The sequence below is a fragment of the Stegostoma tigrinum genome, chromosome 8 (assembly GCF_030684315.1).
Source record: "Stegostoma tigrinum isolate sSteTig4 chromosome 8, sSteTig4.hap1, whole genome shotgun sequence".
Taxonomy (NCBI): Eukaryota; Metazoa; Chordata; class Chondrichthyes; order Orectolobiformes; family Stegostomatidae; genus Stegostoma; species Stegostoma tigrinum.
In genome coordinates, this window is record NC_081361.1 from 86,585,555 (window position 1) to 86,602,871 (window position 17,317).

Genomic DNA, 17,317 nt, shown 5'->3' on the forward strand with positions numbered 1-17,317 from the left:
TTGCTGATTGAATATAAAAATATTCATTACTGTTTTGAAGTCGGCATCTTACATTCCCTTAAATGTACGTCATTTCATCCCTTTTAACTGATGTTGTTTCAGGTTCTACAGTCAGCTCTCTACACTTTTGACATAATGGAAAGTGTACAGGCACGAATAGAGGAGCTGGTTGAACCAAAGATGAAATCCAGAGCAGAAGATAAAAATGTGGCCAGTGAAGCTTCATAGTTTCTTTAGGGAGCTATGTGAAAATTATGTGAATGTAATTTTTGATCTTCTAGTCACAACTAGGGGATTCACTTTGAGTGCTCCTCTTCAAATCAGTCTTCATGGAAGATAATTTCAGATACTTTCATGAGGCACTTGTACTGAAATTCTGGAAAAAGAATGCACAGACGAGGTCATAGGATACAAATTTATTTAAAGTTTGAAAATAACTTGCAGCGTGATTGCCTAATGAGTACAATGAACGCCTGCAGGTAGTTAAGAATTAATAATGTTATGATGTTTGTAAATAAAAGAGCCACATAAAACTTCTTAACTATCCTGTTTTCATATGTAGGCATTGGTTACTATCCTAATCAAATGATAGAGACAAGAGAGAAAAATATCTTTAACAATTATTGATTAATTTACTCGGAAAATTTGTTGACCCAGACTTTTTGGCTGGCAGCAAAGTGACAGGGCTCACCATAGACTTTGCAGAAAAGGTTCACACAGTAATCTCTGAGGCATGAATTTTATTTTACTTTCCCATAAAAGGAATTTTAACAGCAATACCAATAAAATAAAGGGATAAGTTATTACTATGTTTAACTGCACTTGTGTGGACTCTGAAATTGCTTTAAAAGAGTAATGACAGCAAACATGGACAGATTCACTCCCATAACTGGACTGAAAAGTCCAAGTTATGTAACCTATATTTAAAATTCAGTTATAAACTAGTAGGACTCAGAGAGCATCACTCAGTTACTACATGCTTCAACATTGCATTTTAATTGCAGAACATAACAGCAGCTACCTCATTCAGATCATTGCTCATCATATATCATGTAAATTTATGACTAGTCCCAAGACTGCCACTTCCAGGCCTAAGAATTTCCCAATCCACCTGTTTACTGTAAAATGAAGAGGTGCCTTAAAAATTTGAACAATCTTTGTAGTTAGCCATTTTGTGCTATTGCTACTCATTAGCACACAAGTAGTATTCTCCACTGACAGGATGCTGCCATCAAGTCAAAAAAATCTACTTGCCACATAAATAACGTGGGATATGAATTTCAGGGCTAGCCTGATGCCAGGTGTGTAGGCCCGAAGACTGATGGACCTTACCAAGTAGCATATCTCTTCAGGAGTTTGCAGCAGGCAGAATATTAACTGTTTTCAATCAGTCCATGTTTGTATACTGAAAAACGAGGGCAAAAATTTCCACTTCCTAGTGATTTGAGAATAGTAACGTGTTACGAGTTAATTAGGTGAGAGTTCATAACACAGACTGGTGCTGTTTAGTTGGTGAGATCACTTTCTTGCCATAATGTATTGCCTTGTGGCCGCTGTATCATGCCAAGGCAAGCCACATGGGCACTTTCTTGGGCCACTTTACATGAAGTCCAAATTACTAATCTGCATGGAAGGTTTATTGTCAGGCTTTAAGGTAAACAGAACATACATAAAACATAGAATAATACAGCACAGGAACAGGCCATTCAGCCCACAATGCTGTGCCGAACATGATGCCATGTTAAACTAATCTCTTCTGCTTGCCCTTGGTCCATAGCCCTCCATTTCTTGTATATTTATGTGCTTATCTAAAAATCCCTTAAACACCACCATGGTATCTGCCTCCAACACTACGTCTAGCTGTGCATTCCAGATTCCGACCACTCTGTGTTAAAAACTGGACCCTCACGCCTTTTTTGCACTTTCCCCCTCTCACCTTAAATGCATGCCCCTAGTATTAGACAATTCAATTTTGGAAAAAAGATTCTGACCATCAACCCCATTTATACATGTCAAATTAACAGACTTCTATTGAGTCGCCCCTCAGCCTCTGCCGCTCTAGAGACTACCCCCTCCTTATAGCTCACACCCTGTAATCTAGGCAGGAGCTTGAACAGTTCATCCACTTTACCAACACCTTCCACCCCAACCTCAAGTTCACCTGGGCCATCTCCAACACATCCCTCACCTTCCTGGACCTCTTTTGTCTCCATCTCAGGCAACCAGCTAGAAACTGATGTCCATTTCAAGTCCACTGACTCCCACAGCTACCTGGAATACACCACCTCCCACCCACCCTCCTTCAAAAATTCCATCCCCTATTCCCAATTCCTTTGCCTCCGTCGCAATACACAGAGAAAAAATGAGCTATGAAGGAAAACTGGCCAAAAATATAAACGAGGATAGTAAAAGCTTTTTTAGATATGTGAAAAGAAAAAAAATGGTTACAACTAAAATTGGGCTCTTGAAGTCAGAAACGGGTGAATTTATTATGGGGAACAAGGAAATGGCAGATGAGTTGAATAGGTACTTTGGATCTGTCTTCAATATGGAAGACACAAGCAATCTCCCAGATGCAGTAGTGGCTGAAGGAGCGAGGGTAATGGACGAACTGAAGGGTATTTATAATAGGCAGGAAATGGTGTGGGATAGACTGTTAGGTCTGAAGGCTGATAAGTCCCTGGGACATGATGGTCTGCATCCCAGGGTACTTAAGGAGGTGGCTCTAGAAATTGTGGACACGGTAATTATTTTCCAATGTTCTATAGATTCAGGATCAGTTCCTGCGGATTGGAGGGTGGCAAATGTTGTCCCACTTTTCAAGAAAGGAGGGAGAGAGAAAACAGGAAATTACAGACCAGTTAGCCTGACGTCAGTGGTGGGAAAGATGCTGGAGTCAATTTTAAAAGATGAAATTACGACTCATTTGGATAGCAGTAACAGAATAGGTCAGAGTCAGCATGGATTTACAAAGGGGAAATCGTGCTTGACTAATCTTCTGGAATTTTTTGAGGATGTATCTATGAAGATGGATAAGGGAGAGCCAGTGGATGTTATGTACCTGGACTTTCAGAAAGCCTTTGATAAAGTCCTGCATAGGAGATTGGTGAACAAAATTAGGGCACATGGTATTGGGAGCAAAATACTGAGTTGGATTGAAAATTGGCTGGCTGACAGGAAGCAAAGAGTAGTGATAAACGGGTCCCTTTCAGAATGGCAGGCGGTGACCAGTGGGGTACCAGAAGGTTTGGTGCTGGGACCGCAGCTGTTTACGATATATATTAATGATATAGATGAAGACATTAGAAGTAATATTAGCAAATTTGCTGATGACACAAAGTTGGGTGGCAGTGTGAAAATTGAGAAGGATGTGATGAGAAGACAGGGTGACTTGGACAGGCTAGGTGAGTGGACGGATGCATGGCAGATGCAGTTTAATGGGGATAAATGTGTGGTTATACACTTTGGTGGCAAGAATAGGAAGGCAGATTACTATCTCAGTGGAGTCAAGTTAGGTAAAGGGGAAGCACAACGAGATCTGGGTGTTCTTGTACATCAGTCAATGCAAGTACACTAGGTAGTGAAGAAAGCTAATAGCATGCTGGCCTTCATCACAAGAGGAATTGAGTACAGGAGCAAAGAGGTCCTTCTGCAGCTGTACAGGGCCCTGGTGAGACCGCACCTGGAGTGTTGTGTGCAGTTTTGGTCTCCCAATTTGAGGAAGGGCACTCTTGCTATTGAGGGAGTGCAGCGTAGGTTCACAAGGTCAATTCCCGGAATGGCGGGACTATCATATGTTGAAAGATTGGAGCGACTGGGCTTGTATACTCTTGAGTTTAGAAGGATTAGAGGGGATCTGATTGAGACGTATAAGATTATTAAGGGATTGGACACTGTGGAGACAGGAAGCATGTTTCTGCTGATGGGTCCAGGAGCAGAGGACACAGTTTAAAAATAAGGGGTAGGCCATTTAGAACAGAGTTGAGGAAAAACTTCTTCACCCAGAGAGTGGTGGACATATGGAATGCTCTGCCCCAGAAGGCAGTGGAGGCCAACTGTCTGGATACTTTCAAGAAAGAGATAGACAGAGCTCTTAAAGATAGTGGAATCAAGGGTTATGGGGATAAGGCAGGAACAGGATACTGATTGTGGATGATCAGCCATGATCATAATGGTGGTGCTGGCTCGAAGGGCCAAATGGCCTACTCCAGCACCTATTGTCTATTGCCTGTCTGCTCCCAGGATGACGGATTCCACTCCCGCACATCCCAAATGTCCGCGATCTTCAAGGACCGCAGCTTCCCCCCGGCATTGGTCAAGAACGCCCTCGACCATGTCTCCCGCATTTCCCGCAACACATCCCTCACACCCCGTCCCCTCAATAACCGCCCAAAGAGAATCCCCCTAGTCCTCACATAGCACCCCACCAACCTCCGGATACAACGCATCATCCTCCGACATTTCTGCCATCTACAATCCGACCCCACCACCCAAGACATTTTTCCATCCCCACCCTTGTCTGCCTTCCGGAGAGACCACTCTCTCCAGGACTCCCTTGTCCGCTTCACACGCCCCTCCAACCCCACCACACTCAGCACCTTCCCCTGAAACCGGAGGAAGTGCTACACCTGCCCCCACACCTCCTCCCTCGTCCCCATCCCAGGCCTCAAGATGACTTTCCATATCAAGCAGATGTTCACCTGCACATCTGCTAATGTATACTGTATCCACTGTACCCGTTGTGGCTCCCTCTACATTGGGGAAACCAAGCAGAGGCTTGGGGACTGCTTTGCAGAACACCTCCGCTCGGTTCACAATAAACAACTGCAACTCCCAGTCGCGAACCATTTTAACTCCCCCTCCCATTCTTTAGACGACATGTCCGTCCTGGGCCTCCTGCAGTGCCACAATGATGCCACCCGAAGGTTGCAGGAACAGCAACTCATATTCCGCTTGGGAACCCTGCAGCCCAATGATATCAATGTGGACTTCACAAGCTTCAAAATCGCCCCCTCCCCTACTGCATCCCAAAACCAGCCCAGCTCGTCCCCGCCTCCATAACCTGTTCTTCCTCTCACCTATCCCCTCCTCCCACCTCAAGCCACACCTCCATTTCCCACTTACTAACCTCATCCCGCCTCCTTGACCTGTCCATCCTCCCCGGACTGACCTATCCCCTCCCTACCTCCCCACCTATATTGTCCTCTCCACCTATCTTCTCCTCTATCCATCTTCGGTCCGCCTCCCCCTCTCTCCCTATTTATTTCGGAACCCTCTCCCCATCCTCCTCTCTGATGAAGGGTCTAGGCCCGAAACATCAGCTTTTGTGCTCCTAAGATGCTGCTTGGCCTGCTGTGTTCATCCAGCTTCACACTTCGGTATCCTAACTCTTGTCCTCAGTTCCCTGACCAATTAAGGCAAGCATGTAATATGCCTTCTTTACCACCCTATCTACTTACATGATCACTTTCAGGTGAGCTGTGGACTTGAACTGCAAGATCCCTCTGTACATCAATGCTGTTCAGGGTCCTCTCATTAACTGTATATTTTTGTGGCTGTTTATTTTTATTTCAACAACAATTCATTAACATTGCTGAAAAAAGAAGGGGTGTGCCGTTCAAGCTTTTTCTCTTGTACTCATCAGGACAAAATTGCAAAAATATCAAGTTTGAAAGGTAACAACAATTGATACTACCTGTGCTAAGAACTACACTAACATCCAACCTAAGATTTTAGTTAGGCCTGCAGAGTGGCTCATTTACACAAGACAGGAAATACATATATTCACACACAGGCCAAGTCCAGATATCATGCCTTTTTGAACAAAACCGTGGTGAAACAGCTATTCTTTGGTGCAATCTCCAGAGTAATGCCTTAAACAATCAAATCTGATTTGCGTGGTTTGAATTTAAACAGATGATTGGCAGTTCACTGTTTCCTGATGCATTCTGTATGGTAAAGCCTCTACCAAAGAGAGTCCCCCTTGCCATTCAATCATCACCTTCTTACAGTTCTGTTTCCATTGTTTTGAGACTTGGTATTCTTGCATTCTGCCCTGAATGTGACAATAGGATGCCTCCTTTCACAGTGGGTCTGTCCAATATGCAACTATTTATAGATATCAAAGTGTGGAGCTGGGTGAACACAGCAGGCCAAGCAGCATCTCAGCACAAAAGCTGACGTTTCGGGCCTAGACCCTTCATCAGAGAGCCCAAGTGATGCCTGCCTCTTTGTAGGTTACGTGGAACAGTCCCTCTTCCCCACCTACACAGGCCCCAAACCCCACCTCTTCCTCCGTTACATTGATGACTGTATTGGCACAGCCTCTTGCTCCCCAGAGGAGCTCGAACAGTTCATCCACTTCACCAACACCTTCCACCCGAACCTCAAGTTCACCTGGGCCATCTCCAACACATCCCTCACCTTCCTGGACCTCTCAATCAGCTCTCTGATGAAGGGTCTAGGCCCGAAACGTCAGCTTTTGTGCTCCTGAGATGCTGCTTGGCCTGCTGTGTTCATCCAGCTCCACACTTTGATATCTTGGATTCTCCAGCATCTGCAGTTCCCATTGTCACTGATACAAATGCAACTATTTATATAATGCCATTAAAAAAACAAAATTGCCAGGATCAAAAACAGAAATTGCTGGTGAAACTTAGCAGGACTGGCATTTTCCATAGAGGGAAAAACAGAGGCGACATTTCCAAGCTAGAGTTCTGACCTACTCAGTTTCATTTCAGACTTTTGTTTCAGATTTGTAGCATCTGCGGTTCTTTGTTTTATTTTAAAATACCCTACTCAATACCCACAATATTATGAAACATGGCCTTTAAGGATTGAAAATCTATTCCAGAACTTAGGCCCCGGCCACAGAATTCCTTCTACTAGTGGTGGAGCAATGATGATTAGGAATGCACCAGGGACGAGAATCAGGAGACTATGTGTGTCTCGGGGGTGTGGGGTGGAAACAGTGTGTCAGGGAAAGGCAAGGTATCAGAATTTGTTGTTTGACTGAGTGTCAATGCATGTCAGTGAGCACAAGGTCTTGCTGCAAACTGATACATGGACAGCAAGGTTTTGGATGGTCTCAAAGTTGTATAGGATAGAACACTGGAGACCTATATCCCTGTTAAGCTTAACACTGCATTCAATTCTGGTCTCCCTGCAAGAGCAAAGATATTGTGAACTTGAAAGGATTCAGTTTAAGGTTTAAGGATTCAGGAGGGTTTAAGGATTCAGGAGGGTTTAAGCTGTAGAGAGAGGTTGAATAGGCTAGATTTTTCCCTGGAGCATCAGAGGCTGAGGGGGTCACCTTAAGAAGTTTATAAAATCATGAGGGACATGAATAATCAAGGTTTTTCTCCCCAGGGTAGGGAGTCCAAACCTAGAGGGAATAGGTTTATAGTGAGAGGGGTAAGATTTAAAAAGGACCTAAGTGGCAACTTTTTCACACAGAGGGTGCATGAGCAGCCAGAGGAAGTGAAACACGCTGATACAGTTACAACATTCAGAAAGGCATCTGGATGGATATATGAATAGTAAGCCTTTAGAGGGATGTGGGCCAAATGTTGCCAAATGGGAGTAGATAATTTAGGACATCTGGCCAGCATAGATGAGTTGGACTGAAGGGTCTTGCTTCCATGTATTCAAGTCTTGAGATAGCAATGGCATAAATGAGGATCTCAGCAGCACATAAATTCATACAGGGGCTAAAATAGGCAATTCATTCTTATTTTTTCATTTGTTGTGGACAAGGCCAGCATTTTATGCCATCCCTAATTGTCTAAGAACTGAGCAGCTTGCACTGCTATTTCAAAGGGAAGTTAACAATCACACTTGTTGCTGAGGTTCTGGAGTCAAACTTAGGCCAGACCAGATATGAATGGTGAACTTTCTCCCCTAAATGGAGAGCAGCAAACCAAAAGGGTTTCCCAAAAAATCAATAGTGGTTACATGGTCACCACCAGACTGGTTTATCATTCCAGACAGACAGGTGAAAATAGGCAGTCTTGGTGAATGAAGTCAGAAACTCATCTTGAGCTCAAATCTGACACCATGGTTGTGAACAGATCGACTTAATCAGATTGTTGCCGGGAAGAGGGATGGAGTCAGGAGCTAGGAAATGGGAGTTTGGAGTGGAAACGCAAAACATGGCTTCAGTTGTGCAAAATACTTGTTTAGAAGAAATCATGCTTATCCAGGATGAAACATTAGATAATTCAGCAATAGTGTGAAGGCACTGAAGGTGGTATGACAAGGCAGAGCTGCATGATATCAGTACACAAATGAAAACTGAAGAACCATGACACCGAGGGGCATCAGTATAGTGACATAGTGGTCAGACTCCAGTCGCAGCCAAACCAGCTTGTTACAGTATGGGTCAAGCACTGGAAACCAATGTAATCAGCATGGACACAATGGGCTGAATAGCGTCATTTTGTACGATCTGAGGTTAACATCACTCGAGACCCAAGTTAATGCTCTTGGGCATAGGTTCAAACCCCACTAGAATAGTTGATGCAGTTTAAATTAAGTTACTAAAAGCTGGAATTGAAAGCTACTCTGTGGTGACTGTGCTGTAAAGGGCTCCCTCCCCTGTATCCATGGGGCCAAACATACCTTCCAGGTGAAGCAACACTTCACCAGCACTTCCCTGCACATCTACGTTCTGCTTGCAAAAAAGATCCTGAACTACCCATTGCCTGCCACTTTAACGCACCACCCAGTTTCCTGACGAAAATGTCTGTCTCTGGCTTGCAGTGAAGCTCAGCACAAGCTACAAGAACAACACTTCATTTTCTGCGTGGCGACCCTGCAGCCCTCCAGACTCAATACTGAGTTCAATAATTTTAGGGCCTAAACTCTCCCATGTCCCAGCCCCTACCCCACACACCAGGCTTTATTATGACATAGCCTGCCTTTGCACATTACCTGTTATTAGTCACTTATAATCTACATTAACAACTATTTACCCTCCCAGCCTGATTGTTATCAACTCTTTGTCTGTCCAACTGCTCTTCTCTCTCTTTAGGCTCTATTCTAACATTTACTCCCTAACCCCACCCACCTCCCATTTTTCCTGTATATAAACTGACATTTTCCCAGCCACCATCAATTCTGAGGAAGGGTCACTGGACCCAAAACGTTAACTCTGTTTAATCCTTCACAGGTGGTGCCAGACCTGCTGAGCTTTTGCAGCAACTTTGTTTTTGTTCCTGATTTACAGCATCTGCTGTTCTTTCCGTTTTTATTAAGCAAACCACTCAATTTGGGAGCGATGAGGGACAAGCAACAAACACTGGTGTTGGCAACAGTGCCAACATCTCAAGAAAGAACGTTCTAAGAAAGAGTTGAGAATTAGGAAAATTAGTGGGGAGTGGGAAGGGGATGTTGATAGCTACTTGAAAAGATTGGTAAGAGGAACTGGATACTTAATCGGGATATGGAGGTGAGAACACAGGAGGTAACTGAGACAGGGGAGTGAAAAGATAGCATGCACTGCTCAGGTACAATTACATACTCAAACTAAAATTCCATATTTCCAGTGTGGTTATTCTCAGTACAGGTACATATGAGCAAATAAGCTTCCAGGCAGACTGCACCTTCCCCATCTCTCCAGAATGCACACGCTTCCTCCACTCTAGCCTGTGCTATCCTCCCCAGCCTGCACCTCTCCATCCAGGCAGTGCCTCCCTCCCCAGCCTGCACCATGCCCACCTCCCCAGGCTGTGTGCCTCCCTTCCCCTCCCCACCCACCTTCTCCCAGCCTCCACCCTACACCTTAACCCTCCCCACCACCCATGCCACCTCATTCCCCAGGCTCCCCTACATCCACACCCCAGTGCTCCCCACCCTATGCCTCCTAACCCAGCTCCCTGTGCCTCCTCACCCTGTGACTCTCACCCCCTCATCCCCGCCCTGATTCCCACCCCTACTTCCTGTGCACCCCCACCTACTTCCTGTACCCCCATGCCCTTCATTTGCTCTCCGTGCCTCCCCCACTCTCTCATTCCCTTCAGACATCCTGAGGCGGCCCCTGGGCTCCTGATCACAGTCTCTCGGCTCCTCCTGTTCCTCTGCCTCCTAGACCAGTGGCTACATCTGGTCCATCGCGGTGGTCCCTTTCCACAACAGGACATTTAATTGTAAACTCTGGTCAGTCTGAGACCCACGAGAGAGAGAGAGAGATGGAAAACACAGACATTTCATCAAAACTTCATCTTCGTCTTTGCTCTGCAAGGATAATCCACCAACTAGGGATAGGCAACAAATGCTGACCCAGGCAGTATTTCCCACATCGTATGAATAAAAAAGGTAGTACATCTTTTTAGCTCCTGAGAGATTGTTAGCAAGATGCCATTTTCTCAACACAGAGAAATATGAAATAGAACACATATATTTTGAAGCCTTGCCCAGGTGTGACACTATTTTCTGAGAGTATATAACCTGGAAAATCAGGAGGAAGACGATCAGGAGTAAAGTGACCCTTTACAAAGATTGTGCAGTTTATTTGCTTCTCTCACAGATCTGTTGCAGCTGTAAAAAGAATGGTAGAGATCAAACAAGCAGTTTTTCTTGCAGTCCTGTCTCTGCAAAGAAACCACCTCAGAGGACAGTGCAGACAGCAGCATCTGCACTAGGGCTGCCAATGGCTTCTGTAGAGCCTGCAGTGGGAGGAGCAAGACTAGTCTAGGTGCAGCTATCTGCAAATAGCTGACAGTCAGGATAGAAGATACCTAGGATGAACTGAGCAATTGTGTCACACCTTTGGCAAGGATTTACAGTCACAAGGACTGGGTGGCAATCCCATAATGAATGCCAGAACAGTGCAAGTGAATTTATATTTGCAAAGAGCAGTTTACACAAGGCAATTGAATACTGTTGTGCTGTTGGAAGGTTTTCTGCTCACACTGCCTCCTGCCACATCTAGTTGCGGGCCCTACATAGCAGCTGAAATGGAGGTAGCCTGCTTAATGGTATACCCTGGTTATTTTGAAGATTTTGGCAGGTATACTTTGAGGACTTTGGGTTTACAGTCTCCTTCACAATTGCATTTTCATCTTCCTCAGCCTGAGCTTCCAGATGTAATAGAGTCACAGGCAAGGGAAGAGGTGGAGAATATCACATCTGGAGCATCCTGGGATGAAGCTCCTGGTGTGGCTGTTTTTATTTTCATTTATAGGATGTGGGTGTTGCTAGCTGGGCCAGCATTTATTGCCCATCCTATTTGCTGTTGAGAAGCTGCTTTCTTGAACAACTGCAGTCCATGTGCCGTAAATAGACTCCTAATGCAGTTATGGAGGGAATTCTAGAATTTGGATCCAGTGACACACAAGGAATGGCAATATAAGTTTGTGGCTTAGTGGGCAGCTTTCAGGTGGTGAGGTTCCCATATGTCTGCTGCTCTTGTCCTTTTAGATGGAAGTTATGGGTTTAGAAGGTGATATCTTAAGAATCTTTGGTGAATTTCTGCAGTGTATGTTGTAGATGGTACATGCTGCTGATACAGATCAACCAGTGATGGAGGGAGGGAATGTTCATGGCTTTGGTGCCAGACAAAGCAGGTTGCTTTGTCCTGGATGGTGTCAAGCTTCTTGAGCATTGTTGGAACTGTACACGTCCAGGCAAATGGGAAGTGTTCTATCACAGTCCTTGCAGATGGTGGACAGACTGTAAGGAGCCACGAGTTGAGTTGCTCAGTACAGGATTCTCAGCCTCTGACCAGCATGCAATTAAAAATGTAAAATTCTGAAAATCCATACTAGGTTGAGGAAGAGTTATTCAGTTGCCTTGATTTCTCTGCCCCTCCCCCAGCACATTCATTCAGACCTATCTCCCCCTGAACTGATTACACTCCATGCTCTCAGATCCAACCCTGACTTTGTAAACAAGTCTGCCATCATGGATGGTGCTGTTGTTGTCAAACGTATTGATCTCTACATTGTGGGGATTGAGCATCAGGTCTCAGTCACATCCTGATATCTCCCCCGGAGCATAACCTCATCCAAGCTCACAGTCCCCCAAACCCGTACAGTCTGCTTCTATCTTCTTCCCAAAATCCACAAACAGGACTGCCCAGGCAGACCCATAGGTTCCATGCAGCAGAAACAATCTCCTTCTTACCTTGACTCTGACTTTTACCCCTTGTAAATGGGAAGGGACTGGACATCCATGATGTAAATGGGAAGGGACTGGACATCCGTGATGTAAATGGGAAGGGACTGGACATCCGTGATGTAAATGGGAAGGGACTGGACATCCGTGATGTAAATGGGAAGGGGCTGGACATCCGTGATGTAAATGGGAAGGGACTGGACATCCATGATGTAAATGGGAAGGGACTGGACATCCGTGATGTAAATGGGAAGGGACTGGACATCCGTGATGTAAATGGGAAGGGACTGGACATCCGTGATGTAAATGGGAAGGGACTGGACATCCGTGATACTTTGTGAGTTTAAAAGTTTCCAGTTTGTGGTTATCACCATGTCCATCCTCCACCACTATGGTCTCAGGACCTTCCACTTCTTCCAGGAAAGAAGGCCTGAACCCTCCCTACCCAACACCACCCTCCTCTGCCTGACCAAGCTTGTCCTCTCTTTGGGCAACTTCTCCTTTCACTCCTCTCACATTAAAAAAGTAGCCACAGGTAACATCATGGGCCAGTCCCATTGTGGTGTACATGGAACATCCCTTATTGCAATCCTACTTTAATTTCTCCCCACAACTCTTTCTCCAGCAGATCAATGACATTGGTGCTGCTTCCTCCACTTGTTCAGGATTGGAAAAATTTATCAATTTTGCTTATAATTTTCACCTGGCTCTCACCTTCATCGGGTCTATCTCTGACTTCTCCCCTTCCTTGACATCTCTGTTTCCATTTCTGGAGATTGGCCCATTAACATCCACGACATACCCACTGACTCCCACAGAGGCAGTACTAAATGTCCTCACACCCTGCTTCTTGTAAAGACTCCATTCCATTTTCCTAGTGTCCACTGCATATGTTCTGATGTCATCTTCTGGTCACCTCTGAAATGTCCACCTTTTTCCTCAACCCAGGATTCCCTGCCACCATTATTGACCGGGCCCTTAGTCATGTCTGATCCATTTCCTGCATTTCTGCCCTCACCATTTCTCTCCCACAACACTGACTGGATGCAGGTGTTGCTGGAGTGAAACGTGAGGACCAGGGGATCCAAAGGATCATAAGCCACCATTTTTGCCACCAGTGATATGTCACCACCATCCCCTCCCTAATCAGCATTCCACAGGGACTGTTTCTCCTGGGACATCCCAGTCCACTTTTCCTCCATTCCCAACATCCCCCCACAACATCTTCCTGTGCAAGCATGGAAGGTATAACACTTCCCTATTTTCTTCCTCCCTTCTCACTATCCAAAGTTCCAGACACACCATCCAGGTGAAGCAGCAATTTACCTGCATTTCACTCAATCCAGTCTACTGTGTTCACTGCTCACAATGTTATCTCCTCCACAGCAAGGAGGTGAAAGACAACTGAATAACTGACTGTTTTGCAGAATACTTTTGTTCTGTCTGCAAGAATTACTGAGAGCTATCAGGTGCCTGCAACTTTAACACACCACCAACATTTTTGTTTGAGTCTGCTGCAGTGCTCCAGCAAGGCTCCACGTAGGCTGACATAACAGCATCTCTTTTCCGCTTGGGTACCCTGCAGCTTTCAGGACTTAGTGTTGAGCTCAATAATTTTAGAAACAAAAACAAAAGTTGCCGGAAATGTTCAGCAGGTCTGGCAGCATCTTGAAGAGAGAGTTAGCTTTTTGGATTAGATGACCCTTCTTCAGAACTGATGTCAATTTATATACGGAAAATGTCACTTTATATACAGAAGATCGGGTGGGGGGAAGGGGTAAGGAGTAAACAATAATTGGGGATAGAGCCCAAAGAGAGAGAACAGTTCGACAATCAAAGGAATGGGGGACAGGGTGAATGGAGACTGTCAGTGGCTAACAATAGGTAGTGTGTAATGGCAGACTATTTGATAACAAAACCTAGTGTGTGGTGTAGAGGGCTAGGACATAAGAGGGTTTAGCCCCTAAAATTATTGAACTCAATAGTGACTCTGGAGGATTGCAGGGTTCCTAAGCAGAAAACGATGTGATGTTCTTCCAGCTTGCGCTGAGCTTCACTGGAATACTACAGCAAGGCTGACACAGAAATGTTGGCCAGGGAACAGGATGGTCTGTTATAGTGGTAGGCAAATGAGAGCTCAGGGTCTTTTTTGCAGGCAGAACATAGGTGTTTTGCAAAGCAGTCACATAGTCTACGCTTCATTTCCCCAATGTAGACAAGACCACATTGTGAGCAGCAAATGCAGTAGACTAGATTGTGGGAAGTGCAGGTAAAGTGTTGCTTCACCAGGAAGATATGTTTAAGCCCTTGGATATTGAGGAGGGAGGAGGTAAATGGGCACATGTTACAACTTCAGCGGTTGCAGGGAAGTTGCAGAAGGGCTGTGGTGGGCTAGTGTTGAGCGTGAAGGAAGAGTGGGCCAGGGTGTCCGAGAAGGAACGGTCCCTGTGGAAGGCAGACAAGGGAGGGGAGGGGAATATGTGCCTGTTAGTGGCATTTCCTGGAGCTGGTGGAAATGGTGTCTGATGATCTTCTGGATGTGGTTGCTGTTGGGATGGTAGGTAAGGACAAGGGGAAACCTACCGTTGTTGCGGGAGGGAGGAAGTGGGTGAGGCCAGAAGTGCAGGTGTTGGGTCAGACCCTATTGAGAGTCCTGTCAACAACGGTGCTGGGGAATCCTCGGTTGGGGAAAACGGTGGACATTTCAGAGGCTCCCTTGTCAAAGTTAGTTTCATCAGAATATATGCGACAGAGACAGAGGAACTGGGAGAATGGAATGGAGTATTTATAGGATACGGAGTGCAGAGACGTATAGTCCAGGTAGCTGTGGAAGTTGGTGGATATTAGTGGCCAGTTTATCTCCAGAAATGGAGACAGATGTCAAGGAAGGGAAGGTAGGAGTCAGAGATAGACCAGGTGAAACTGAGGGCCAGATGGAAATTGGAAGTGAAATGGATAAACTTTTCCAATTTCAGATGAGAGACGGAAGCAGCACCAATACCGTTGATATATCAGAGAAAGAGTTGTGGGTGGGGACGGCAGAGGGACTGAAACAAGGCATGTTCCATGTACTTCGTGAAGAGATAGGCATGACTGGGGCCTACGTATGTACCCATGGCCACCCTTCTGACCTGAAGAAAATGAGAGGAGTCAAAAGAGAAATTGTTCAGGGTGAGGACGAGCTCGGCCAAGCGAAGGAGGATAGTGGTGGCTGGCGACAGTTCAGGCCTTTGCTCCAGGAAGAGGTGGAGAGTCCTGAGAGTTTTAGAACCTGAATACCTTCCATATTCTTTACCTACCCCACAGCACCCCAGGCCCTGCCATGACATGGACTGCTTTCAGCACAGGCAACTTATTTTCACTTCCTTATGTTTTCATTCTCAGCTTTTCATTCTACTTTGCATTCTATCATTCATCCCATTGTCTGCCCAAAACTCATTCTCTCTGTCTGGAACAAAAACAAAGTCACTGGAAAAGCTCAGCAGGTCTGGCAGCATCTGTGGAGAAGAAAACAGAGTTAATGTTTCTGGTCCAGTCGTCCTTCCTCAGAACTGAAGGTGACTGGGAAATTGTCAGTTTATATGCAAAAATTGGGAGGTGGGTGGGGTAGGGAGTAAACGATAGGATAGAGCCCAAAGAGAGAGAAAAACAGTTGGACAGACGAAGGAATTGCTAACGATCAGGCTGGGAGGGTGAAGAGTTGTTAATGGGGACTGTGAGTGACTAACAACAGGGGGTGTGTAGTGGCAGGCTATGTGGTAACAAGGCCTGGTGTGTGGGGTGGGGGGCTGGGACATGGGAGAGATTAGGCCCTAAAATTATTGAACTCAATATTGAGTTCAGAGGGCTGCAGGGTCCCCAAATGGAAAAGGAGGTGTTGTTCCTCCAGCTTGCGCTGGGCTTCACTGGAACACTGTAGCAAGCCGGAGACAGAGATGTTGGCCAGGGAGCAGGGTGGTGCGATGAAGTGGCAGGCAACAGGTAGTTCAGGGTCTTTATTGTGAGCAGAACGTAGATGTTCTGTGAAGCGGGGTTGCCAAGTCTATGCTTCATTTCCCCAGTGTAGAGGAGACCACATTGTGAGCAGCGAATGCAGTAGACTAGATTCTGAGAAGTACAGGTGAAGTGTGGCTTCACCTGGAAGGTATGTTTGGGCCCTTGGATACTGGGGACGGAGGAGGTAAATATGCAGGTGTTGCACCTTTGCCGGTTACAGCAGGAAGTGTCTTAGGGCTGTGGGCAGGTGTTGGGAATGAAGGAAATATGGGCAAGCATGTCCTGGAGGGAACAGTCCCTGCGGAAGGCAGACAAGGGAGGAGAGGGGAATATGTGTCTGGTGGTGGCAGCTGCTGGAGGTAGTGGAAATGGCATCTGATAGTCTCTTTCTGTGGGCTCTGTCTCCACCTCGAGGCTTACTCCTTCCACATACATAGACACACACCTCCCCTGTCTTTGGCATATATACCACACAGTCTTAGCTACAAATCACTGCTGAAGAAAGGTCACTGGACTCAAAACATGAACTCTCCTTTCTCTCCACAAATCTGAATTTCTCCAGCAGTTTCTTCCTATGTCTGTGGGTTGTTGCTGTCTCTGAGTATTTTGGATGCTCATAGCATCCCTGCTTTGCATCGTCTTTTCATGCTCTACCCCTTAGTCAAATTACTCTGTGTTGCTTTGGCATTTAGTGTAGAACAAAGTCAGGAAGCTTGTTAGTTGTCATCTGTACTCAGTGAAGGGAAAATACTGTCACCCTCCTCCAGTGTGAAGGCTTAGTAAATCAAGGGTAACCTCTAATACTATCAGAGACTTGGACTCTGTCAGTCAGCTGCTCAGGATTTTCAGAGTCAAATTGGTCTCCACACAAGGAGTGAGGAGTCAGATGTCAGGCAGCCTACAACTCATGCCTCTTTCTACCATATTCTGGACTATTTTCCTCCTTGAATGAGAGAAAGGTAAGTATTATGGGAAATGAAAATGGATGGCACAACTGTTTTGTTGCAGGAGGGAAGGTGTCCTGAGTGGGTGAGTAGGCAGTACAGAGGAACATGCCATAGTAACCCTGTTGGAGGTGGGATTGATCGCAAATAGAGAAAATGTTGCAGGCAATAATGAGAGTATAGAGCATTGGCCTTGATCGGAAGCGGGTGCAGTAACAGATGAGTGAGGTTTCAGACAGAAGATGGTGGCACTTACACTGGCG

General features: G+C 45.7%; 1 protein-coding gene across 3 annotated transcripts in view; it reads left to right on the top strand.

Moving 5' to 3' along the window:
* The window catches only part of glmna (glomulin, FKBP associated protein a), a 70,162-nt gene extending 69,626 nt beyond the window's left edge, over positions 1 to 536 (top strand). For all 3 annotated transcript variants that reach the window (XM_059648080.1, XM_059648081.1, XM_059648082.1), the window contains one exon: positions 103 to 536. In XM_059648080.1, coding sequence (XP_059504063.1) covers positions 103 to 228 — 126 coding nt within the window. In that variant the 3' untranslated portion in view covers positions 229 to 536. The remainder of the gene's footprint in view (positions 1 to 102) is intronic.
* The last annotated feature ends 16,781 nt before the right edge of the window (positions 537 to 17,317 follow it).